At 48.4% G+C, this 27,594-nt stretch overlaps 1 protein-coding gene across 4 annotated transcripts in view; it reads left to right on the top strand.

Annotated features, from left to right (window-relative positions):
* The first annotated feature begins 5,168 nt into the window (after positions 1 to 5,168).
* The window catches only part of SUPT3H (SPT3 homolog, SAGA and STAGA complex component), a 476,044-nt gene continuing 453,618 nt past the window's right edge, over positions 5,169 to 27,594 (top strand). The window contains exons 1-3 of one of the 4 annotated variants that reach the window (XM_063915210.1): positions 5,170 to 5,354; positions 8,520 to 8,605; positions 13,701 to 13,810. In XM_063915210.1, coding sequence (XP_063771280.1) covers positions 13,701 to 13,810 — 110 coding nt within the window. In that variant the 5' untranslated portion in view covers positions 5,170 to 5,354; positions 8,520 to 8,605. Of the gene's footprint in view, positions 5,355 to 8,519; positions 8,606 to 13,700; positions 13,829 to 27,594 lie in introns of those variants that run through there. The other 3 variants (XM_063915213.1, XM_063915212.1, XM_063915214.1) reach the window with 3 other exon arrangements.

Raw genomic sequence — 27,594 nt, 5'->3', positions numbered from 1 at the left:
GGGTGTTTCCCAACGTAACCTATCCTCTGGCGGGAAAGGGAACGCCATTAGTAATTTCTTAGGAATCACCAATTTCTTATCAGGGGAAGCCCACGCTTCTTCACACACTTCATTTAATTCATCTGACGGGGGAAAAACTACAGGTAGTTTTTTCTCCCCAAACATAATACCCTTTTTTGTGGTACCTGGATGTAAATCAGAAATATTTAACACCTCTTTCATTGCCTCAATCATGCAGCGAATGGCCTTAACGGGCATTAAATTTGACTCATCGTCGTCGACACTGGCGTCAGTATCCGTGTCGACATCTACTTGTGCCACCTGAGATAACGGGCGTTTTAGAGCCCCTGATGACTTTTGAGACCCTTGGACCGGCACGAGCTGAAGACTCGGCTGTCCCACAGTCGGCATGTCGTCAAATTTTTTATGTAAGGAGTCTATACGTGCACTCATTTCTTGCCATAATACCATCCACTCCGGTGTCTGCCCCGCAGGGGGTGACATCTCTGCTAAAGGCATCTGCTCCCCCTCCACATCATTATCCTCCTCAAACATGTCGACACAGCCGTACCGACACACTCCACACACACAGGGAATGCTCAAATAGAGGACAGGACCCACAAAAGCCCTTTGGGGGGACAGAGTAAGAGTATGCCAGCACACACCAGAGCGCTATATATATACAGGGACTAACTGAGTTATGTCCCTAATAGCTGCTTATACTGTATACAGTGCCAATTTAGTGCCCCCCCTCTCTTTTTCCCTCTTACTGTATTGTAGAAATGCAGGGAAGAGCCAGGGAGCTTCCTTCCAGCCGAGCTGTGAGGGAAAAATGGCGCCAGTGTGCTGAGGAGATAGGCTCCGCCCCTTTTTCGCGGCCTATTCTCCCGCTTATTTTGGGATTCTGGCAGGGGTATTTACCTCATATATAGCCCCAGGGGCTATATATTGAGGTATTTTAGCCAGCCAAGGTGTTTTTATTGCTGCCTCAGAGCGCCCCCCCCCAGCGCTCTGCACCCTCAGTGACCGGAGTGTGAAGTGTGTATGAGGAGCAATGGCGCACAGCTGCAGTGCTGTGCGCTACCTTGGTGAAGACAGGATGTCTTCATGCCGCCGATTTTCCGGACCATCTTCCTGCTTCTGGCTCTGTAAGGGGGACGGCGGCGCGGCTCCGGGACCGAACATCAAGGCTGGGCCTGCGGTCGATCCCTCTGGAGCTAATGGTGTCCAGTAGCCTAAGAAGCCCAATCCGGCTGCAAGCAGGCGAGTTCGCTTCTTCTCCCCTTAGTCCCTCGCTGCAGTGAGCCTGTTGCCAGCAGGTCTCACTGAAAAAAAAAATTCTAAGACTATAACTTTCTAAGAGCTCAGGAGAGCCCCTAGTGTGCATCCAACCTCGGCCGGGCACGAAATCTAACTGAGGCTTGGAGGAGGGTCATAGTGGGAGGAGCCAGTGCACACCAGGTAGTCTAAGATCTTTCTAGAGTGCCCAGCCTCCTTCGGAGCCCGCTATTCCCCATGGTCCTTACGGAGTTCCCAGCATCCACTAGGACGTTAGAGAAAATAAGAATTTACTTACCGATAATTCTATTTCTCATAGTCCGTAGTGGATGCTGGGCGCCCATCCCAAGTGCGGATTGTCTGCAATACTTGTACATAGTTATTGTTACAAAAATCGGGTTATTATTGTTGTGAGCCATCTTTCAGAGGCTCCTCTGTTATCATGCTGTTAACTGGGTTCAGATCACAGGTTATACGGTGTGATTGGTGTGGGGTATGAGTCTTACCCGGGATTCAAAATCCTTCCTTATTGTGTACGCTCGTCCGGGCACAGTATCCTAACTGAGGCTTGGAGGAGGGTCATGGGGGGAGGAGCCAGTGCACACCAGATAGTCCTAAAGCTTTCTTTAGATGTGCCCAGTCTCCTGCGGAGCCGCTATTCCCCATGGTCCTTACGGAGTCCCCAGCATCCACTACGGACTATGAGAAATAGAATTATCGGTAAGTAAATTCTTATTTTTGAAAATAGAAGTGCCCAGTCTTGCCATGGTGTATGACCTGTGACACAAAACTTACAACCTCACCTTTGTAGCAGTTTGGCTGTTTCTCACCCAGTTTTAAGCCTCCTACACAGCTGTTTCTGTTTCAGTTAATGACTGTGTTTCACCTTACATATGAAAATAATGACAATTTTCACCTGTTTGGTATGATTGATTAATCATACACCTGACTATAATTCTACAAAATCCCTGGCTTTATACAAGTGTACCTAGAAGAATTCATGCTATTTTGAAGACAAATGGTGGTCACACCAAATAATGATTGCTTTAGATTTCGCTTCTGTTTATTAATTTTTTTTAATTGATAAAAATAAACTATTAACACTTTCATTTTTTAAAGAATTCTTACATTGCAGCACTATTACCACACCTGCCTAAAACTTTTCCACAGTACTGTATGTGTGTTATAGGGAATATTCAGTAGTACATCTAAACTCCATTGGGGTGGGACTTATGTGAAAGCTTAAAATATGCCCCGTAAAACTCTGCACAGTGCTAGAGCACTTTATATCAGTTGTGTACCCTATATAACTATACGTATATCTATATATATAGTTATGTCTCAAAACAAAGCCATATAGGTATACAATTATGGATATAAATATAATAAATGTACAACAGCTTGTAAAATACAACAATCTTCAGCTGCAATGGCTGCTCCTCTTGGTGGATCTCTATCAGCAAAGGATCCACAAACAGACACGTAGTAACAAAAAGAGAAACAAGCCGACGCTCCAATCCAGTGGCAAGCGGTGGGGTGAGGAAGAGCCTTTCCTGTCATACTAACGTTTCCTCCTGAGTTTCGAGCATATAAAGTATATGAAAAATACAAAGAATATATTAGAAACATCTTCTTTGTATAATTCTAATCATTTTTATAGTCAAAACTCTGGAGTAAAAAGTCTATTATGGCAGGTGAGGCAGTGTCTGTCTTTTCTGCACCTCTCTGATCAAAACGCACAAAGTTTCCAGCAGTATATACTGCTGCACCTGTGTATAATGGACCAGATGCACCCTTTGGCTCATATATTGTCATACCCTAAAACATTTCACACTGAAAAAATGGTACAAATTAGGAAAAGGGACGTGGACACGGGTAAAGGTAAAAAAACGGTACTGTAGCGGCCAAAAAAGTACAGTTGGAGGGTATGTATTGTGTGTAAATCTGGCTGTGGTACTAGCTAGTGCCTCCTGAGAAATTTACCTCACCGCTCGTCCCAAACCCAATCTGTAGTAATATACCCATCTTACTTTTAATGGCCCATATAAAACTTAAAAAACAACAACTGTACTTTAAAGTCCTAAAAGTCGTATGCCCTGGACAGGTAAAACGAGTCAATTAAATGGAATACAGAGAAGGCCGAAGTTACAATATGGTGAGAAAGTTCCTTCACTAAAGATCTATTATAAAGGACTATGGCCCTAATTCCGAGTTGATCGCTCGCTAGCTACTTGTAGCAGCCGTGCAAGCGCATAGTCGCCGTCTACGGGGCAGTGTATTTTTGCTTTGCAAGTGTACGATCGCCTATGCAGCCGAGCGGTACAAAAACATTTTGTGCAAAACAAGACCAGCCCTGTAGTTACTTATTCTGTGTGATGATTTCTGCAACGAAGGTCCCGGAATTGACGTCAGACACCTGCCCTGCAAACGCCTGGACACGCCTGAGTTTTTCCAAACACTCCCAGAAAACGGTCAGTTGACACCCATAAACGCCCTCGTCTTGTCAACCTCCTTGCGTTCGGCTGTGCGAATGGAATAGTCGCTAGAAGCAGTGCAAAACAACAATGCTCTTTGTACCCGTACAACGTGCGTGCGCATTGCGGCTCATACGCATGCGTAGTTTTGCAGCAAACAACGGCAGCGAGCGATCAACTCGGAATGAGGGCCTAGGTTTCTTATACATTTTCAGAAGAATGATGAGTTGAAATAGGTGCCTGCAAGTAGGACGCTCATAACAAAAAGACACCCAACATTCCCAATGGTGCCATTTGTCCAGTGACGATACACCTTCATCACAGCAGCACGCGGACAGGTCACAAAGGGCGCTGTTGCAGAAATACTGCCACCCTCGTCCCGAAAGCCGATAATCATCCCTTTTTGCAACTGGGATAAATCGCCCCTTTTACCTATGACAGTAATGAGTGATGGGGGTCATTCCGAGTTGTTCGCTCGCAAGCTGCTTTTAGCAGCTTTGCACACGCTAAGCCGCCGCCTACTGGGAGTGAATCTTAGCATAGTAAAATTGCGAACGAAAGATTCTCAAAATTGCGATTACACACCTCTTAGCAGTTTCTGAGTAGCTTCAAACTTACTCGGCATATGCGATCAGTTCAGTGCTTGTCGTTCCTGGTTTGACGTCACAAACACACCCAGCGTTCGCCCAGACACTCCTCCGTTTCTTCAGCCACTCCCGCGTTTTTCCCAGAAACGGTAGCGTTTTTTCGCACACACCCATAAAACGGCCAGTTTCCGCCCAGAAACACCCACTTCCTGTCAATCACATTACGATCACCAGAACGAAGAAAAAACCGTGAGTAAAATTCCTAACTGCATAGCAAATTTACTTGGCGCAGTCGCACTGCGGACATTGCGCATGCGCATTCGCGACTAATTGCTCCGGTGCGAAAAAAAAATAACGAGCGAACAACTCGGAATGACCCCTGATATGTGTGTAGACGGCCTATCCCACACTTTATATACCCAAAATAACAGATTTGGGCAAAAGTAAGGACGAGGAGACTGCGCTGGACAGAAAAAAATCGCTGTTAAAAACTGGTAACAAATCTGACAGGTATTTTACTAACAATGACATTATATAATGCAAATAAAAGCACAGCAGACCTGCATCAATATGTAATGCATTTAATAGTGTTACAGTATGTCAGCTGTAAAACATCCCCTTTTCCACACACAAGCTATTCAGAAATCACTGATGTATCACACACTGCAGACACCAGCAAGCTCATTCACTACATGGTATGGTAATTAGTGGCGAGGTTGGGGAGCAGAGAGCATTAGTTGTATTACTGCTGCTGCTGCTGACGGCTGAGAATTGAAACACTGAGAAGTTTGGTCTTCACCGCGCCCCGTACACTGGAAGGAGGAAGTTACTAAGTCAGTCATAGGAGAACCCAGCGCCTGATTGACTGCTGCCGGCCATGTTTACTCCGGGAACGGAGCCCGCCGGCCATGTTTGTGGAGGGCACCCACACATGTACACAGGGGCAGGCTGCTGAGAGTTACACTTACAGCGCTCTGCTCTGGTGCTGACCTGGCTCACTGGCTATAGAGAGGCGGTAAGTGAATGCAGAATGGGGGTTTGCATGGTACTCTAATCACAGTGATCTCCAATGCACAAGTGTGCAATAGCCTGCAGTAGCAGTAATGACCCCATGCATGTACACCAGGCAGTGTGTGCACTTACAAAGATATCTGGGCATGCAGTGCCTGCAGTAGGTATGCATGCTCTGTATACAGGGTGTAAGTGCAATACACAAAGCACATAGATTACTGACTTGCATGCACTATGATTGTGCAAGACATTGTGTTCTTGCCTGAGTGACCACACAACTGTTCTGCTAACTGAAGCTGCATGGTGTTTGCAGTGTGATTTCTGTCCCAGCATCATCCACATCCCCAGAAAGCCTGTATAGTTTAATAGGATGCTCCAGCCCTGCATGAAATGACATAGGGAATATTAATAATATATGTAGTTTCATTTTAAAAGTGTCAATAAATGTGTTATCCAATCACGCTATATTTACTTTATGGGGCAGATGTACCAAGCCTTGGAGATAGAATAAGTATCAACCAATCAACAACTAGCTGTCATTTTGCAAAACCAGCCTGTAAAATGGCAGTTATTAGCTGATTGGCTGTTACTTTATCTCTCTCCACTTTATCGCTGAAGTTGCCTGTTTCTATCACTCTCCTATCCATTGTGCAATACAGCTGTCCCTCTGCCATGTTATATTTCTGTCATGCCAGGGAGATGTGTCAAACCTTCTTAATAGAACAGCCTAGAAATCATTTCTGAAGTACGTTTTCTAAACGGATAGCTAGACTTGGTTGGTTGCTATGGGCAACATTTCCACTGGTCCTCTTTAGAAGGTTTGATGTATCCCCACTAAGGGCCTATCTCCTCGACTACGCCCCTATGTCCCATGGTTGCAGCATCCCCTAATGCAGGTGTGGGGAACTTTTGTTTCTGTCAAGGGCCATTTTTTTTTTTTTACTTCATTCGCGGGCCATTTTTGAAGCGCTCCTGGGAAAGTAGGCGTGGCCTTACACATAATACCCACAGTAATAATTGCTTACACATACTGCCCCCAGCATTGCACACAGTAGTGCCAGTTACATATAATGCCCCCAGTATAGTGGCAGATACACATAATGCCCCCAGTATAGTGCCAGATACACACAATGCCCCCAGTATAGTGCCAGATACACACAATGCCCCCAGTATAGTGCCAGATACACACAATGCCCCCAGTATAGTGCCAGATACACATAATGCCCCCAGTATAGTGCCAGATACACATAATGCCCCCAGTATAGTGCCAGATACACATAATGCCCCCAGTATTGTGCCAGATACTCACAATGCCCCCAGTATAGTGCCAGATGCACACAATGCCCCCAGTATAGTGCCAGATGCACACAATGCCCCCAGTATAGTGCCAGATACACACAATGCCCCCAGTATAGTGCCAGATACACACAATGCCCCCAGTATAGTGCCAGATACACACAATGCCCCCAGTATAGTGTCAGATACACACAATGCCCCCAGTATAGTGCCAGATACACACAATGCCCCCAGTATAGTGCCAGATACACACAATGCCCCCAGTATAGTGCCAGATACACACAATGCCCCCAGTATAGTGCCAGATACACACAATGCCCCCAGTATAGTGCCAGATACACACAATGCCCCCTGTATAGTGCCAGATACACACAATGCCCCCAGTATAGTGCCAGATACACACAATGCCCCCAGTATAGTGCCAGATACACACAATGCCCCCAGTATAGTGCCAGATTCACGTAATGCCCCCAGTATAGTGCCAGATTCACGTAATGCCCCCAGTATAGAGCCAGATTCACGTAATGCCCCCAGTATAGTGCCAGATTCACGTAATGCCCCCAGTATAGTGCCAGATTCACGTAATGCCCCCAGTATAGTGCCAGATTCACGTAATGCCCCATTATAGTGCCAGATACACGTAATGCCCCCAGTATAGTGCCAGATTCACGTAATGCCCCATTATAGTGCCAGATACACGTAATGCCCCCAGTATAGTGCCAGATAAACACAATGCCCCAGTATAGTGCCAGATACGCGTAATGCCCCCAGTATAGTGCCAGATACGCGTAATGCCCCCAGTATAGTGTCAGATACGCGTAATGCCCCCAGTATAGTGCCAGATACACGTAATGCCCCCAGTATAGTGCCAGCAGGGCACTCTCCACCACTGCAGGACAAGTCCCATCCAGACTCCTGCACGACACCGGTCCTGGGTCAGCTCCGCACCGCAGCACAGCCATTCCTCCCACCCAACCGCAGCCAGCAGACCACTGGTGAGATCCCTCTCCAAAGCTGCCTCACATCACCGCCCACAGCCGTCTGCCGGGCACTGCATCATGGGAGAAGTAGTTTTCTCACACTGTACACTGTGCAAGAAAAATACATCTCCCATGATGCCGTGTGTGGCAGATGGCTCTGTACACTATGCAGCTGCCTTGGCAGAGACCCGGCTCGGAACAAATGCTTTTCTGGGCTGTATAATGGATTCAGAGAAATGGATTTAGGGCTAAATTCAACTAGCCACAGTTTTGCCACTATACGCTTCCTGCGGGCCATAAATTCGCATCCAAGTTTTTGTTACTCAGTTAGGAACCTGTGCTAGATTAACGTGGCTGTCAAAAGGAATTAACGCAGCTTTCAGTTCACATCTAATGAGTAGGTAGAAAATAGGGAAAAATCTTTATGTCAAGGGAAAAATGGCAGAACTTGTTTCAGAACCTCTGGTACATCCACTCAAAGAATAATAGGTTCTGGACTATAAATCAACAGTAATTAGGTTGACCGTCAATAAGTCAACCCTATATGGTCGACATGCAAAAGGTAGACAGTGTTTAAGGTCAACAGGACAATGGCTGACACAAGTTTTTTTTTTTTACCTTTTCATCCTTTACCATCCACATGGACTGCGACTGGGAATAGTAATCTGTGCCGAGTGCAACGGTAGAAGACTTAGGTGTCTTGCCCGAAGCATGGCGAGCGAAGCAGTAAATTAATTGGGGTTAACCTAAAAAAAAAAAAAAAAAGTCGACTTTTTGACCTTGTCAACTTGTCCTGCTGTCTACCTTTTCCATGTTGACCTTTTGACCTTGTCAGCCTTTTGCATGTTGATCATTTGGGGTAGACCTGTTAACTGTCTATCTTCTCCATGTAGATCTATTGATCCACACCCAAGGGTAATAATGCATTTCAGCGGCATCTGAACCAAAAAATCCGGTCCATAAAGACATCAATTTTCAGGTAATTTTTCCATAAATACAAATGAGATAATATTTTAGTGGAATATTTGTGCTGGTGTTGTGGAGATGGAAAAATGAGTTTTATAGCAAACTATCACACACTTCCCGAGAAAGTAAACAACGTCTCTCATTTTCACCCTTCCTGAGCGACGTCGTTTACTTTCTCTGCAAGTGTGTATGACGACGAGCGATGCGTGGCCCCGCGGGTCGTTAATGACCCTCGCTGTCAGCCGTACATGTGGCTCAATTTGTGCTGTCGTCCAAAAGCTGCCTGCACGGCCAGGCCGCTGTGTGACGTCACTGAGCGATATGGTCGTCGTATCGCTCTGTGTGTGCGCACTGCCGCCGACCGGCCCAGCAGGGAAGGGAACACACTAGGCGATGTCGCTCATAGAGCACATCGCCTAGCGTGTACCTACCTTTAGAAATCACATTACAGGACTATTAATGTACACCAAAATAATGCAGAGGCTTTAATTATCCTGAAAAACGCTTTCTATCATTGTTCAGAAATGCAGAACTCAGCCACAAGGATGATTTCCCCGCTTTATCACGCAGTCATCTAGTCGCTCATGTACAATTACTGTGTAATATTGCGGCAAAAAACCCACAAGCTGTTTTTTCTAATAAAACAGAGGATTGTGGGAGCACGCATGCTGTAAATACTGCGCCATATGCCGCGTTGATCCACATGAACTTTTATGGAACTTGTGGTTAATTAAATTCAACCCTTAATGTAAGTGCAAAATGCCTGATAATGCAGGATATATGGTCTTCTTCAGATGATATCCAGAACAAGGGGTCTATGTACTAAGCCTTAAGGCCTATACACACGGTGAGATTCGGGCTATGCCCGATTCTCACTATGCGACGGGCTAGGTCGGCACATAGTCAATATCGCAAGCACATAATGAGTGTGCTTGTGATACCGACTATGGGGTAAATTTACTAAGATTCGTATTTTCCCGTTTCAGGTCAAAGTTCAATCACGAATGACATCGAAAGTGTAAAACTGCAACTTTTTGAATTGATTACGACTAATTTACTAAGCTGTCGTATTCGGGTTTTTCTTTTGTTCCGATGTCGATGTCATTCGTGGTTTTTTTTCTATTTTTACGGCAGTGATTAGCAAAACACTGCCGACTTTTTTACAATGAATCTCGGCCGGATCTGTGTAATCCGTGCTGGGGTTCATTTTTTTTGTTTTTTTTAAATTAAACACTGTCAAATATTTTTTAAAAAATTGCGTGGGGTCCCCCCTCCTAAGCATAACCAGCCTCGGGCTCTTTGAGCCGATCCTGGTTGCCAAAATATGGGAAAAAAAATGACAGGGGTTCCCCCATATTTAAGCAACCAGCATCGGGCTCTGCGCCTGGTCCTGGTTCCAAAAATACGGGGGACAAAAAGAGTAGGGGTCCCCCATATTTTTAAAACCAGCACCGGGCTCCACTAGCTGGACAGATAATGCCACAGCCGGGGGTCACTTTTATATAGTGCCCTGCGGCCGTGGCATCAAAAATCCAACTAGTCACCCCTGGCCGGGGTACCCTGGGGGAGTGGGGACCCCTTCAATCAAGGGGTCTCCCCCCCCAGCCACCCAAGGGCCAGGGGTGAAGCCCGAGGCTGTCCCCCCCCATCCAATGAGCTGCGGATGGGGGGGCTGATAGCCTTTGTTGTAAAAGAAAAGATATTGTTTTTAGTAGCAGTACTACAAGTCCCAGCAAGCCTCCCCCGCATGCTGGTACTTGGAGAACCACAAGTACCAGCATGCGGCGGAAAAACGGGCCCGCTGGTACCTGTAGTACTACTACTAAAAAAATACCCAAAAAAACACAAGACACACACACCGTGAAAGTATAATTTTATTACATACATACACACATACATACATACTTACCTTATGTTCCCACGCAGGTCGGTCCTCTTCTCCAGTAGAATCCAAGGGGTACCTGTTGAAGAAATTATACTCACGAGATCCAGGGGTCCAGGGTCCTCGGGGAATCCAGGTGTAATCCACGTACTTGAAAAAAATAACAAAACGGACACCCGAGCCACGCACTAAAAGGGGACCCATGTTTGCACATGGATCCCCTTTTCCCGACTGCCAGAAACCCACTCTGACTGATGTCTAAGTGGGTTTCTTCAGCCAATCAGGGAGTGCCACGTTGTAGCACTCTTCTGATCGGCTGTGTGCTCCTGTACTGAGTGACAGGCGGCACACGGCAGTGTTACAATGTAGCGCCTATGCGCTCCATTGTAACCAATGGTGGGAACTTTCTGCTCAGCGGTGACGTCACTTTAGGTCAACCGCAGGGCAGAAAGTTCCCACCATTGGTTACAATGGAGCGCATAGGCGCTACATTGTAACACTGCCGTGTGCCGCCTGTCACTCAGTACAGGAGCACACAGCCGATCAGGAGAGTGCTACAACGTGGCACTCCCTGATTGGCTGAAGAAACCCACTTAGACATCAGTCAGAGTGGGTTTCTGGCAGTCGGGAAAAGGGGATCCATGTGCAAACATGGGTCCCCTTTTAGTGCGTGGCTCGGCTTTCCGTTTTCTTATTTTATGCAAGTACGTGGATTACAAATGGATGACCCGCGATCTGGTGAGTAGAATTTATTCAACAGGTACCCCTTGGATTCTACTGGAGAAGAGGACCGACCTGCGTGTGAACATAAGGTAAGTATGTATGTATGTTTGTGTGCATGTATGTAATAAATCTTTACTTTCACGGTGTGTGTGTCTTGTCTTTTTTTGGGTATTTTTTTAGTAGTAGTACTACAGGTACCAGCGGGCCCGTTTTTCCGTCGCATGCTGGTACTTGTGGTTCTCCAAGTACCAGCATGCGGGGGAGGCTTGCTGGGACTTGTAGTACTGCTACTAAAAACAATATCTTTTCTTTTACAACAAAGGCTATCAGCCCCCCCATCCGCAGCCCATTGGATGGGGGGGGACAGCCTCGGGCTTCACCCCTGGCCCTTGGGTGGCTGGGGGGGGGGGACCCCTTGATTGAAGGGGTCCCCACTCCCCCAGGGTACCCCGGCCAGGGGTGACTAGTTGGATTTTTGATGCCACGGCCGCAGGGCACTATATAAAAGTGACCCCCGGCTGTGGCATTATCTGTCCAGCTAGTGGAGCCCGGTGCTGGTTTTAAAAATACGGGGGACCCCTACTCTTTTTGTCCCCCGTATTTTTGGAACCAGGACCAGGTGCAGAGCCCGATGCTGGTTGCTTAAATATGGGGGAACCCCTGTCAATTTTTCCCCCATATTTCTGCAACCAGGATCGGCTCAAAGAGCCCGAGGCTGGTTATGCTTAGGAGGGGGGACCCCACGCAATTTTTTTAAATAAAATAACAACTTTCCCACCCCTTCCCACTGATATACATGCACGGATCTCATGGATCCCTGCATGCCTATCCAATCACGGAAAAAAAAAAGCAGGTCTGTTTTTTTTTTTAGCACTTTTTTACGAGTTGTAATTTTTCACGGCAGTGTTTGTTTTTTTTTTGCTTTGCACTTCTTAGTAAATTACCGAGATTCATACTTAAACAGCCGCGTTTTGACCGATGGTGTATTCATTCGTAATTTTTTTCTTGGACTTGCAAAAAATTACGAATGCCCTCATCTCTGCCGTGATTAGTGCTTAGTAAATTACCGAGATGACACTTTGATGAAAAAACGGCATCTCGGTCAAAATCGGGAGCTTAGTAAATTTCCCCCTATGTGTGATTTTGGCTAAGTGTAAATTTTGACTATCTCTTATATAGAGATAGTCAAAATTGACTTGCCTGCACAGTCTATCTAGGCTTGCGATGCCGACCGTGCGGGACCGCACATCGGCATCGAATCGGGATCGCAAGGTGACTTTCACCTTGCGATCTGCACTAACTTTTCTTACGATTTTGACTATATAGTCAGAATCGTAAGAAAAAATCTCACCGTGTGTACACACCATTAGAGAGGGATAAAGTACCAGCCAATCAGCTCCTATGTTACAGGCTGCGTTTGAAAAATGACAATATGGAGCTGGTTGGTTGATACTTGGGGGTAGATTTACTAAAGCATCTAAAACAGAGAATTGGTGATGTTGCCCATAACAACCAGTCAGATGCTGTCTATAATTTTTTTTATTGCCTTTTAGAAAATGATAGCATCTGATTGGTTGCTGTAGGCAACATCACCAATTCTCTGTTTTAGAAGCTTTAGTAAATTTACCCCTTGATCTCCATCCACTTTATCTCTCCAAGTCTTAGTACATAGGGGGTAATTCTGAGTTGATCGCAGCAGGAACTTTGTTAGCAGTTGGGCAAAACCATGTGCACTGCAGGGGAGGCAGATGTAACACGTGCAGAGAGAGTTAGATTTGGGTGTGGTGTGTTCAATCTGCAATCTAAATTGCAGTGTAAAAATAAAGCAGCCAGTATTTACCCTGCACAGAAACAACATAACCCACCCATATCTAACTCTCTCTGCACATGTTATATCTGCCCCACCTGCATTGCACGTGGTTTTGCCAACAAAGTTCCTGCTGCGGTCAACTCAGAATTACCCCCACATAGACCCCAATTTGTTCACTTGCTTTTAAACATAGAAGGCGAAGGCTAATCTAGTACAAATACAATTAATCTTAGACACATGGGGGGGGGGGGGGGGGGTATTCATTTAGTGACGTTTTTTTTCTTTCATGTAGCCGACAAAACGGCACTAATTCGACCGTTTATATTCAATTGCGGGCGTTTTCGCCCGTTTTTGAATCGCTTTTTGTCAATGCCTTTTCACTTTTTGTTTTTGTCAAAACAGACCAAAAAATGGGCCCGCAATTTTGCCAAAACACGTGGATTGGCGTCAATTTCACCAATTCACGTGGTTTTCGCCCGTACTGGATTTTTCAACCTGTCAAAAAAACGGCACGGACATTGAATAGGTCAAATGTAAATTCAACCTAAAATCGGGCGAAAAGTGCAGGTTATTTTCTACTGGTCGAAAAAACGGCGCTAATTGAATACCAACCATAAAATATGTATTTGTGTAAAAAAAACTGAATAAAAAGCCAGTTTGAGCCATTCATGTAACCCTTCTCTCTCTGACCAGATGAGCCTCAGTTCTGTGCTGGCCAACACCATGTCTGCGTCTGGCGCTGCATCATCTGGGAGAGGAACAGGCAAGTCGGCCAGCTTCGTCCCTGAACTCCAGAGCATGATGTAAGTCTTACAGACACAGTATGTACGTTCCTGCAAGGACTTGCAGAGATGATACCAGAATATTCCAGCTGTTGCATGTGGGTCTGGGACTCGGGGTCGACGCCAATTGGTCGACACACCTTAGGTCGACACCTAAAATATGTCGACATGAACAAAAGGTCGACATGAACAAGGTCAACGTGAGTTTTTTATGTTTTTTTGGTGTCGTTTTCTCTGTAATGTGACCTGGAACCCCTATTAGTGCACCGGGTCCCCTCACGTGGCTCGCCATGCTTCGGGCAAGGTGCCTCGCGGGTTACCGTTCCCAATTGTAGTCCACGTGGATCGTAAAGTATGAAAAAGTAAAAACAAAACAAAAAAAAACCTCACGTTGACCTTTTGTCCATGTATACCTTATTTCAGGTGTCGACCTAAGGTGTGTCTACCTTATTGGTGTCGACCTGGAGTCTGGATACCGTTGCATGTTTACATGTTTCTCAATAGCCTGCAGTAAAATTATTTAGTTCTAGCTGCCATATTCCTGTAAAAGTCCATCCCGCATGCCAAAGAGCTGACCATTATAATTTAAATGAATTGTCCAGTCATTTATTTTTGCATATAATGCATTTGCATGTAAAGCAATGGAAATATATGTTTGATTAAATTATCAATTAATTGCTCAACATCAGGGTAACATAATGGAAATAAGGCAGTGTAACGGCCATAAATACTTCTCCATACGGTTAAATCAAAATGTACAACAGTAAAGTTGATTTGACAATCGAAAAAAGGTAAAAAAGTTGAAGTATATATTCAGATTTTGAGATGTTACCTCAGAATTCAGTTTTATATTAAAGTCTTTAAATACAAGCTCATTATTAAAAGGAGATGGTCCTAACGTTTTTTCCCGGCTGTAAATTGAGGTAACGGAATCACCATCTTTTTGATAATGGAATCACATTAGTTGGTCCATTAATCAGTGCCACCATTTATACAGCTGGTCCCAGTCACTGATTACTCGGGCCGCAATGAACCATGTGCTGAGTAAGCTTTGAAATAATCCTGAACAAGAGTGCTGGATGTTATCTATACTGATATTATAAGATTGTGTCTGTCTGCCAAGTTGGTGCAAAAACTACTAAACTGATTTTCATGAAAACTGCATCATGTTGTAGCGGAAACTGACACACAAAAACTGTAATCCATGCTCTTAATGTCTCCTGCATTGGTTATTGCAGTAGTCTACTTACTGGTGTTCTCCAATACAGACTCTCACCACTACAATCCGTTCTGAATGCAGCTGCAAAGCAAATCTTCCTCGCTAGACGTTCATCGTCTGCTGATCCGCTCTATCAGTCCCTCCATTGGCTGCCTGTATTGATTACCTGTATAAAGAGGTTTCTCACGGAGCGATCGCTGCTTACAATCTAAGCAATCTGACTAGATTGCTTAGATTTTAAGCATGATCGCTCCGTATGTACCCCCCATAGCGCATCGCTCTCGCTGGTGCTAGATTGGCAGGCCAATCTAGCAGGCCAGCGGGTGAAATGAGCGCCCCCCCCCCCCCGTCTCCCCCGCACGCTCAGCTCACATCGCGCTGTGCTGAGCGGTGGGAGAGATGTGTGCTGAGCGGTTCGCTCAGCACACATCTCTCCCACATCGGCCCGTGAGTACTGTCCTTAAGTCTATTGTCCAAACTACACCAACGTGCATAACTTTGTTTATCTCAAAATATCTCCCAACCCGACCTCTCCACTCTGCACAAGATCTGTGTCTCTCAGACCTTCAAGCGTTCCCTGAAAACTCACCTCTTCAGGCAAGCGTATCAAATTCCAGAACCACCCACATAACCTTCATAAGCTTTCCTATCCAATTAAATACACCCTGTACAGTTCTCACTTAACCTTGCATATTCTCTTTCTTCACTTTCCCATTCTCCTGACCCTTGGACAAAATTGCTGGGTGATCATATCATACAGCATATTAAGAACCTTTGCAATCTGGTGGACCATTATGCAATAGGTAGCATCTATCCTTGTGTATCAATGCCTATTTCCCTATAGATTGTAAGATTACGAGCAGGGCCTTCCTACAGATGGGCCCATATTTATCTAGACCTTTAATAGGATTAACTGAGACTGGGCAGTTGGACTTAATCCCCTACCGCGGACCCATCTGTACCTCTATGGTGGTCATTCCGAGTTGTTCGCTCGTTGCCGATTTTCGCTATGCTGCGATTTGTTGCTAACTGCACATGCGCGTGGTACGCAGAGCACATGCGCTAAGTTATTTTACACAAAACTTAGTAGATTTGCTGGTGTTCGAACAACGATTTTCAGTCGCACTGCTGATCGGTGAATGATTGACAGGAAAGGGGCGTTTCTGGGTGGTAACTGAGCGTTTTCCGGGAGTGTGCTAAAAATCGCAGGCGTGTCAGCGAAAAACGGGGGAGTGGCTGGCCGAACGCAGGGCGTGTTTGTGACGTCAAACCAGGAACTAAACGGACTGAGCTGATCGCAATCTGTGAGTAGGTCTGGAGCTACTCAGAAACTGCAGGGAATTATTTAGTAGCAATTCTGCTAATCTTTTGTTCGCAATTCTGCTTAGCTAACATACACTCCCAGAGGGCGGCGGCCTAGCGTGTGCAATGCTGCTAAAAGCAGCTGGCGAGCGAACAACTCGGAATGAGGGCCTATGTCTGTTATTACCCAGTTGTGTTCTGTTACTGTTGTGTCCCGTTGTAAAGCACAATGGAATATGCTGCGCTATATAAGAAACTGTTGATAAATAATTAGGTAGCAAACATATTGTAATCCGTGCACTGTGCCATGCTCATCACCCACTTGGTATCTCCGTTACCCCAGCATGGCGATGGTGTTATTTTATTATATAATGTGCCCAGGTTACACAAATTGTCATATTTTTATCTCCAGGAAGTTCCCATCTTGTAATAAAATAGTGAAAATCTAGAGATAATTCTGCAAGCTGAATGTATCCGTTTTGGGTACACACATAGGGGCTGATTGATCACAATCCTCATCTGACAATGTGGTTGTGAAGTGATAACATCGGCCCATTCGCAATGCGATTATTGATTACATCACATGGATGTATCCATAATCACACGCAGCGTCAGAGCTTGCGAGAAAGCTCTGTTCCTGCGATGTCTCTCCGCAGACATATCGGGAAATATCCAGAGTGTGTGCTGCACATGCGCCACCATCAACATCGCCGCAACTGCCGCCACCGAGTACCCGCCTCCCGACGCGACTTAACCCTTTCCCAACCCCTTAACCCCTTGCCATTTAAAGTAAAGAAAAAGGGGCGTGGCCATGGTTAAAGTAGTGTTTTTTTATGTGTAAATTGTTGGAGGGTATGTGCTGCAGATGCAGTGGGCCTATGTTGAGGTGTGGACCTGGAGCTGCAGCTCCATCAGCCCCATTGTTAATCCTGCTCTGGGAACACACAGCAGCCAAAGGGCAGAGCCTCCTATTGGATGTAACCTGCGTGGGAGGGCATTTCTCGCCCAATCAGCTGTGGACCGGGTGTGATAGACCTGCCGTTAACCCAATGAGAGCTCCTAGCCAAGACCAGCGTTATACACACCCACACAGTCACAGAGTGACAGATCTGGGCGATTATATAGGAGATATATAATTTTGTCGATTCTGTGACAATGGCAAAACGACAGGGATTGTCAAGCGAAGACATTCTGGTGATTTTAGACGATCAAAGAGATGCTACATTTGTCCCAGATCAAAGGGCAAGAAAACTTAATTCATCTGTATTGAGTGCAATAAGTTTGTGTAGGAAGAGCCCAGCAAATGGTTGTGCAACCACTGCCAGCAGTAAAGGTCAGGCCTACAGTAAAATAATCAGAAACTCGAACATGAAGTATTGCGCAATGTTATTTGGATCATGTAATCCATTTTCTCTAACGTCCTAAGTGGATGCTGGGGACTCCGTAAGGACCATGGGGAATAGCGGCTCCGCAGGAGACAGGGCACAACTAAAGAAAGCTTTAGGACTACCTGGTGTGCACTGGCTCCTCCCACTATGACCCTCCTCCAGACCTCAGTTAGAATCTTGTGCCCGGCTGAGCTGGATGCACACTAGGGGCTCTCCTGAGCTCCTAGAAAGAAAGTATATTTAGGTTTTTTATTTTACAGTGAGATCTGCTGGCAACAGACTCACTGCAGCGAGGGACTAAGGGGAGAAGAAGCGAACCTACCTAACAGGTGGTAGTTTGGGCTTCTTAGGCTACTGGACACCATTAGCTCCAGAGGGATCGACCGCAGGACCCGACCTTGGTGTTCGTTCCCGGAGCCGCGCCGCCGGCCCCCTTACAGAGCCAGAAGCAAGAAGTGTTCCGGAAAATCGGCGGCAGAAGACTTCTGTCTTCAACAAGGTAGCGCACAGCACTGCAGCTGTGCGCCATTGCTCCTCATGCACACCTCACACTCCGGTCACTGATGGGTGCAGGGCGCTGGGGGGGGGGCGCCCTGAGGGCAATATAAGACACCTTGGCTGGCAAATCATCACAATATATAGTCCCAGGGCTATATATGTGATAAATTACCCCTGCCAGAATCCATAAAAAAGCGGGAGAAAAGTCAGCCGAAAAAGGGGCGGGGCTATATCCCTCAGCACACTGGCGCCATTGTTTCTTCACCGTGCAGCTGGAAGACAGCTCCCCAGGCTCTCCCCTGTAGTTATCAGGCTCAAAGGGTTAAAAAGAGAGGGGGGGGGGGGGCACTAAATTTAGGCGCAATATATGTATACAAGCAGCTATTGGGGGAAAAATCACTCAGTTATAGTGTTAATCCCTGCATTATATAGCGCTCTGGTGTGTACTGGCATACTCTCTCTCTGTCTCCCCAAAGGACTTTGTGGGGTCCTGTCCTCAGTCAGAGCATTCCCTGTGTGTGTGCGGTGTGTCGGTACGGCTGTGTCGACATGTTGGATGAGGAAGGTTACGTGGAGGCGGAGCAGAGGCCGATAAATGGGATGTCGCCCCTGTGGGGCCGACACCAGAGTGGATGGATAGGTGGAAGGTATTAACCGACAATGTCAACTCCTTACATAAAAGGCTGGATGACGTAACAGCTGTGGGACAGCCGGCTTCTCAGCCCGCGCCTGCCCAGGCGTCTCAAAGGCCATCAGGGGCTCAAAAAACGCCCGTTACCTCAGATGGCAGACACAGATGTCGACACAGTCTGACTCCAGTGTCGACGAGGTTGAGATATATACACAATCCACTAGGAACATCCGTTACATGATCTCGGCAATGAAAAATGTGTTACACATTTCTGACATGAACCCAAGTACCACATAAAAGGGGTTTTATTTTTGGGGAGAAAAAGCAGCCAGTGTTTTGTTCCCCCATCAGATGAGTGAATGAAGTGTGTAAAGAAGCGTGGGTTCCCCCGATAAGAAACTGGTAATTTCTAAACAGTTACTGATGGCGTACCCTTTCCCGCCAGAGGATAGGTCACGTTGGGAGATATCCCCTAGGGTGGATAAGGCGCTCACACGTTTGTCAAAAAAGGTGGCACTGCCGTCTTAGGATACGGCCACCTTGAAGGAGCCTGCTGATAAAAAGTAGGAGGCTATCCTGAAGTCTGTATATACACACTCAGGTTCTATACTGAGACCTGCAATTGCCTCAGCATAAATAGTGCTGCTGCAGCGTGGTCTGATACCCTGTCAGATAATATTAATACCCTAGACAGGGATAATATTTTGCTAACATAGAGCATTTTAAAGACGTTGTCTTATATATGAAGGATGCACAGAGGGATATTTGCCGGCTGGCATCCAGAATTAATGCAATGTCCATTCTGCCAGGAGGGTATTAGAAACCCGGCAGTGGACAGGTGATGCTGCCTTTAAAAGGCACATGGAGATTCTGCCTTATAAGGGTGAGGAATTGTTTGGGGATGGTCTCTGGGACCTCTTATCCACAGCAACAGCTGGGAAGAAAAATTTTTACCTCAGGTTTCCTCACAAAAGCCTAAGAAAGCACCGTATTTTTAGGTACAGTCCTTTCGGCTTCAGAAAAGCAAGCAGGTCAAAGGCGCTTCCTTTCTGCACAGAGACAAGGGAAGAAGGAAAAAGCGGCACCAGACAGCCAGTTCCCAGGATCAAAAATCTTTCCCCGCTTCCTCTTAGTCCACCGCATGACGCTGGGGCTCCACAGGTGGAGACAGGTGCGGTGGGGGCGCGTCTCGGGAACTTCAGGGACCAGTGGGCTTGCCCACAGGTGGATCCCTAGGTTCTGCAAGTAGTATCACAGGGATACAGGCTGGAGTTCGAGGCGACTCCCCCTCGCCGTTACCTCACATCAGCCTTGCCTGCTGCCCTCGGAAGGTAGTACTGGCGGCAATTCACAAGCTGTACTTCCAGCAGGTGAAATCAAGGTACCCCTCCTTCAACAAGGCCGGGGTTACTATTCCAAAATGTTGTGGTACCGAAACCAGATGGTTCGGTGAGACCCATTCTAAAATTGAAATCCTTGAACACTTATATACGAAGGTTCAAGTTCAAAATGGAATCGCTCAGGGCGATTATTGCAAGCCTGGAGAATTTCATGGTATCACTGGACATCAAGGATACTTACCTGCATGTCCCTATTTACCCTCTTCACCAGGAGTACCTCAAAATTGTGGTACAGGGTTGTCATTACCAATTCCAGACGTTGCCGTTGGTCTGTCCCCGGCACCGAGGTATTTACCAAGGTAATGGCCAAAATAATTATCTCGTACTTGGACGATCTCCTTATAAAGGCGATGTCCAGGGAGCAGTTGTTCGTCGGAGTAGCACTATCTCGGGTAGTGCTACAACAGCACGGCTGGATTCTGAATATTCCAAAGTCGCAGCTGGTTCCTACAACGCGTCTACTGTTCCTGGGTATGGTTCTGGACACAGAACAGGATAAAAAGGGTTTCTCCCGGAGGAGAAGTCCAAGGAGTGGTCGTCTCTAGACAGAGACCTCCTAATACAAATACAGGTGTCGGTGCATCAATGCACGCGAGCCCTGGGAAGGATGGTAGCTTCTTACGAAGAAATTCCATTCGCTAGGTCCCATGCAAGGATCTTCCAGTGGGATCTGTTGGACATCTTCTAGGGGGCCGCAGATTCGGCATACAGGACTGGGTCCTGGTGACCACGGATGCCAGCCTTCGAGGCTGGGGGGCAGTCACACAGGGAAGAAACTTCCAAGGCTATGGAAAAGTCAGGAGACTTCCCTACACATAAATATTCTGGAACTAAGGGCCATTTACAATGCCCTAAGTCAGGCTAGACCCTGCTTCAACACCGGCCGGTGCTGATCCAGTCAGACAACATCACGGCGGTCGCTCATGTAAACCGACAGGGCGGCACAAGAAGCAGGATGGCGATGGCAGAAGCCACAAGGATTCTCCGATGGGCGGAAAATCATGTGTTAGCACTGTCAGCAGTGTTCATTCCCGGAGTGGACAACTGAGAAGCAGACTTTCTCAGAAGACACGACCTCCACCCGGGAGAGTGGGGACTTCATCCAAAAGTCTTCCAAATGATTGTACACCGTTGGGAAAGGCCACAGGTGGACATGATGGCGTCCCGCCTCAACAAAAAGCTACAAAGATATTGCGCCAGGTCAAGGGACCCTCAGGCGATAGCTGTGGACGCTCTGGTAACACCGTGGGTGTACCAGTCGGTGTATGTGTTCCCTTCTCTGCCTCTCTTACCCAGGGTAATGAGAATAATAAGAAGGAGAGGAGTAAGAACTATACTCATTGTTCCGGGTTGGCCAAGAAGAGCTTGGTACCCAGAACTCCAAGAAATGATCTCAGAGGACCCATGGCCTCTGTCGCTCAGACAGGACCTGCTGCAGCAGGGGGCCTGTCTGTTCCAAGACGTACCGCGGCTGCGTTTGACGGCATGGCGGTTGAACGCCGGATCCTGAAGGAAAAGGGCATTCCGGAGGAAGTTATCCCTACGCTATTTAAAGCTAGGAAAGAAGTGAACGCAAACCATTATCACCGCATATGGCGAAAATATGTTGCGTGCTGGGAGGCCAGTAAGGCCCCAAAGGAGGAATTTCAGCTAGGTCGATTTCTGCACTTCCTACAGTCAGAGGTGACTATGGGCCTAAAATTGGGTTCCATTAAGGTCCAGATTTCGGCTATGTCGATTTTCTTCCAAAATAGAACTGGCTTCACTGCCTGAAGTTCAGACTTTTGTTAAGGGAGTGCTACATAGTCAGCCCCCGTTTGTGCCTCCAGTGGCACCGTGGGATCTCAACGTGGTGTTGGATTTCCTGAAGTCGCATTGGGTTGAGCCACTTAAATCCGTGGAGCTACAATACCTCACGTGGAAAGTGGTCATGCTGTGGGCCTTGGCGTCGGCCAGGCGTGTATCAGAATTGGCGGCTTTGTCAAGCAAAAGCCCTTATCTGTATTTTATATGGATAAGGCGGAATTGAGGACTCGTTCCCAATTCCTTCCTAAGGTGGTATCAGTTTTTCATGTGAACCAACCTATTGTGGTGCCTGCGGCTACTTGGGACTTGGAGGATTCCAAGTTACTGGACGTAGTCAGGGCCCTGAAAAGTATATGTTTCCAGGACGGCTGGAGTCAGGAAAACTGACTCGCTATTTATCCTGTATGCACCCAACAAGCTGGGTGCTCCTGCTTCTAAGCAGACTATTGCTCGCTGGATCTGTAGTACGATTCAACTTGCACATTCTGCGGCTGGACTGCCGCACCCTAAATCTGTAAAAGCCCATTCCACGAGGAAAGTGGGCTCTTCTTGGGCGGCTGCCCGAGGGGTCTCGGCTTTACAACTTTGCCGAGCTGTTACTTGGTCGGGTTCAAACACTTTTGCAAGAGTCTACAAGTTTGATACCCTGGCTGAGGAGGACCTAGAGTTTGCTCATTCGGTGCTGCAGAGTCATCCGCACTCTCCCGCCCGTTTGGGAGCTTTGGTATAATCCCCATGGTCCTTACGGAGTCCCCAGCATCCACTTAGGACGTTAGAGAAAATAAGATTTTACTCACCGGTAAATCTATTTCTTGTAGTCCGTAGTGGATGCTGGGCGCCCATCCCAAGTGCGGATTGTCTGCAATACTTGTATATAGTTATTGCCTAACTAAAGGGTTATTGTTGAGCCATCTGTTGAGAGGCTCAGTTGTTATCATACTGTTAAGTGGGTATTGTATCACGAGTTATACGGTGTGATTGGTGTGGCTGGTATGAGTCTTACCCGGGATTCAAAATCCTTCCTTATTATGTCAGCTCTTCCGGGCACAGTATCCTAACTGAAGTCTGGAGGAGGGTCATAGTGGGAGGAGCCAGTGCACACCAGGTAATCCTAAAGCTTTCTTTAGTTGTGCCCAGTCTCCTGCGGAGCCGCTATTCCCCATGGTCCTTACGGAGTCCCCAGCATCCACTACGGACTACGAGAAATAGATTTACCGGTGAGTAAAATCTTATTTTCTGTATCTGCTTCTATATAGGCTGTTTTACAGTTCATAGGACAAATACACCTCTGTTTGTCGAGATTTGAGTACAAACATTTATTGTATAATATTATTTGGCGAAAAACAAAATATTGTAATAAGCAGCGTTTTTATTCTGGTGATATAGTAAATTTTTTACCATGGGGTCAGTATGAGCTCATGCTACTGTCAATGTAACTTTTTTCATGGTACCAGAGCAGGGTTATTGTGGGCTGTTGGGTTATGGTGGCAGTTGTTTGATGAATAGCGTTTATTACTGTATAATGGTGATCCCGTTACCGGTATGTATTAGAGTGTACGGGTGATGCATTGGCTTCTTACATAGCGGTTTCGCACCTACTGTATATTCCCAGCACCGGAATTCGATGATGACAGCACTTATGTCCTTAGTACCTATGGGTTCTATGTACTAAACCTTGGAGAGCGATAAAGTGGATGGAGATAAATTACCAACCGTCATTTTGTTTAAATACTGCCTGTAACATGACAGTTAGGAGCTGATTCATCAACCCCTAAATAAGAACACTAAGGTGCTGATTGTGAGTTGGCTGCTGCAGCTTACTAACTAGTTTATGCTGATGTCTGTCAGTACCCGTGCGTCTGAGTTACTCCGCCCACTTAGTTTTCCATCCATAGCCGCAATAATTCGTATTGGCCCGTGGGCTCATCCAATACTAGATTCAATAGATCCAAGTGAAACAGGCATCCCGTCTGCGTCTGCTCTCCTCAAGCAAGCACAGAAGACACTCTATACTGCGTACATCCCCACGAGGTGCGTTATTACCTTGCGTCTACATTGTTGCCGCACAGAAACAACCGTGTTTTGTTATGCTGCGTCCACTTGAAATGTTGGTGGCATTGTGGAGGGAGACTGTACATGGTGGCATTGTGGATGGAGACTACATGGTGGCATTGTGGGTGGAGACGGTACGTGGTGTCATTGTGGAGGGAGACTGTACGTGGTGGCATTGTGGAGGGAGACGGTACGTGGTGGCATTGTGGAGGGAGACCGTACGTGGTGTCATTGTGGAGGGAGACTGTATGTGGTGGCATTGTGGAGGGAGACTGTATGTGGTGGCATCGTGGGGGGAGACTGTACGTGGCGGCATTGTGGAGGGAGACTACATGGTGGCATTGTGGAGGTAGACTGTACGTGGTGGCATTGTGGAGGGAGACTGTACGTGGTGGCATTGTGGAGGGAGACGGTACGGGGTGGCATTGTGGGTGGAGACGGTGCGTGTTGGCATTGTGGAGGGAGACTGTACGTGGTGGCATTGTGGGGGGAGACTGTACGTGGTGGCATTGTGGGGGGAGACTGTACGTGGTGGCATTGTGGGGGGAGACTGTACGTGGTGGCATTGTGGGGGGAGACGGTACGTGGTGGCATTGTGGAGGGACTCTGTATGTGGTGGCATTGTGGGTGGAGACGGTGTGTGGTGGCATTGTGGAGGGAGACGGTGCGTGGTGACATTGTTGAGGGAGACGTGTGGTGGCATTGTGGAGGGAGACTGTACGTGGTGACATTGTGGAGGGAGACGGTGCATTGGGGAAGACGGTACATGGTGGCATTGTGGGGGGAGACCGTGTGTGGTGACATTGTGCGGGGGACGGCGCATGGTGACATTGTGGGGGGGAGATGGTATGTGGTGGCATTGTGGGGGGGGGGTGGTACGTGGTGGCATTGTGGAGGGAGACTGTACGTGGTGACATTGTGGGGGGAGACGGTGCGTGGTGACATTGTGGGGGGAGACGGTGCATGGTGACATTGTGGGGGGAGACGGTGCGTGGTGACATTGTGGAGGGGAGACGGTGCGTGGTGGCATTGTGGGGGGGAGACGGTGCGTGGTGGCATTGTGCGGGGGACGGCGCGTGGTGATATTGTGGGGGGAGACGGTGCGTGGTGACATTGTGGGGGGGAGACGGTGTGTGGTGGCATTGTGCGGGGGACGGCGCGTGGTGATATTGTGGGGGGGAGACGGTGCGTGGTGACATTGTGGGGGGGGGACGGTGCGTGGTGGCATTGTGGTGGAGACGGTACGTGGTGGCATTGTGGGTAGAGACGGTGCGTGTTGGCATTGTGGAGGGAGACTGTACGTGGTGGCATTGTGGGGGGAGACGGTACGTGGTGGCATTGTGGAGGGAGACGGTACGTGGTGGCATTGTGGAGGGAGACTGTATGTGGTGGCATTGTGGGTGGAGACGGTGCGTGGTGGCATTGTGGAGGGAGACTGTACGTTGTGGCACTGTGGGGGACGGACGGTGCGTGGTGGCATTGTTGGGGGGAGACAGTGCGTGGTGACATTGTTGAGGGAGACGTGTGGTGGCATTGTGGAGGGAGACTGTACGTGGTGGCATTGTGGAGGGAGACTGTGCATTCGGGAAGACGGTACATGGTGGCATTGTGGGGGGAGACAGTGCGTGGTGACATTGTGCGGGGGACGGCGCATGGTGACATTGTGGGGGGGAGATGGTACGTGGTGGTATTGTGGGGGGGAGACGGTACGTGGTGGCATTGTGGAGGGAGACTGTACGTGGTGGCATTGTGGGGGGAGACTGTACGTGGTGACATTGTGGGGGGAGACTGTACGTGGCGGCATTGTGGGGGGAGACTGTACGTGGCGGCATTGTGGGGGGAGACTGTACGTGGCGGCATTGTGGGGGGAGACTGTACGTGGCGGCATTGTGGGGGGATACTGTACATGGCAGCATTGTGGAGGGAACGACATGGCGGCATTGTGGAGGGAGACGGTGCATTGGGGAAGACGGTACATGGTGGCATTGTGGGGGGAGACAGTGTGTGGTGACATTGTGCGGGGGACGGCGCATGGTGACATTGTGGGGGGGGAGATGGTATGTGGTGGCATTGTGGGGGGGAGACGGTACGTGGTGGCATTGTGGAGGGAGACTGTACGTGGTGACATTGTGGGGGGAGACGGTGCGTGGTGACATTGTGGGGGGAGACGGTGCATGGTGACATTGTGGGGGGAGACAGTGCGTGGTGACATTGTGGAGGGGAGACGGTGCGTGGTGGCATTGTGGGGGGGAGACGGTGCGTGGTGGCATTGTGCGGGGGACGGCGCGTGGTGATATTGTGGGGGGAGACGGTGCGTGGTGACATTGTGTGGGGGAGACGGTGTGTGGTGGCATTGTGCGGGGGACGGCGCGTGGTGATATTGTGGGGGGAGACGGTGCGTGGTGACATTGTGGGGGGGGGGGACGGTGCGTGGTGGCATTGTGGTGGAGACGGTACGTGGTGGCATTGTGGGTAGAGACGGTGCGTGTTGGCATTGTGGAGGGAGACTGTACGTGGTGGCATTGTGGGGGGAGACGGTACGTGGTGGCATTGTGGAGGGAGACGGTACGTAGTGGCATTGGGGAGGGAGACTGTATGTGGTGGCATTGTGGGTGTAGACGGTGCGTGGTGGCATTGTGGAGGGAGACTGTACGTTGTGGCACTGTGGGGGGGGGGGACGGTGCGTGGTGGCATTGTTGGGGGGAGACAGTGCGTAGTGACATTGTTGAGGGAGACGTGTGGTGGCATTGTGGAGGGAGACTGTACGTGGTGGCATTGTGGAGGGAGACTGTGCATTGGGGAAGACGGTACATGGTGGCATTGTGGGGGGAGACAGTGCGTGGTGACATTGTGCGGGGGACGGCGCATGGTGACATTGTGGGGGGGAGATGGTACGTGGTGGTATTGTGGGGGGGAGACGGTACGTGGTGACATTGTGGGGGGAGACTGTACGTGGCGGCATTGTGGGGGGAGACTGTACGTGGTGACATTGTGGGGGGAGACTGTACGTGGCGGCATTGTGGGGGGAGACTGTACGTGGCGGCATTGTGGGGGGAGACTGTACGTGGCGGCATTGTGGGGGGAGACTGTACGTGGCGGCATTGTGGGGGGATACTGTACATGGCAGCATTGTGGAGGGAACGACATGGCGGCATTGTGGAGGGAGACGGTGCATTGGGGAAGACGGTACATGGTGGCATTGTGGGGGGAGACAGTGTGTGGTGACATTGTGCGGGGGACGGCGCATGGTGACATTGTGGGGGGGGAGATGGTATGTGGTGGCATTGTGGGGGGGAGACGGTACGTGGTGGCATTGTGGAGGGAGACTGTACGTGGTGACATTGTGGGGGGAGACGGTGCGTGGTGACATTGTGGGGGGAGACGGTGCATGGTGACATTGTGGGGGGAGACAGTGCGTGGTGACATTGTGGAGGGGAGACGGTGCGTGGTGGCATTGTGGGGGGGAGACGGTGCGTGGTGGCATTGTGCGGGGGACGGCGCGTGGTGAT

Source organism: Pseudophryne corroboree, chromosome 4 (genome assembly GCF_028390025.1).
Source record: "Pseudophryne corroboree isolate aPseCor3 chromosome 4, aPseCor3.hap2, whole genome shotgun sequence".
NCBI lineage: Eukaryota > Metazoa > Chordata > Amphibia > Anura > Myobatrachidae > Pseudophryne > Pseudophryne corroboree.
This window is presented reverse-complemented; position numbering and strand designations above follow the sequence as displayed.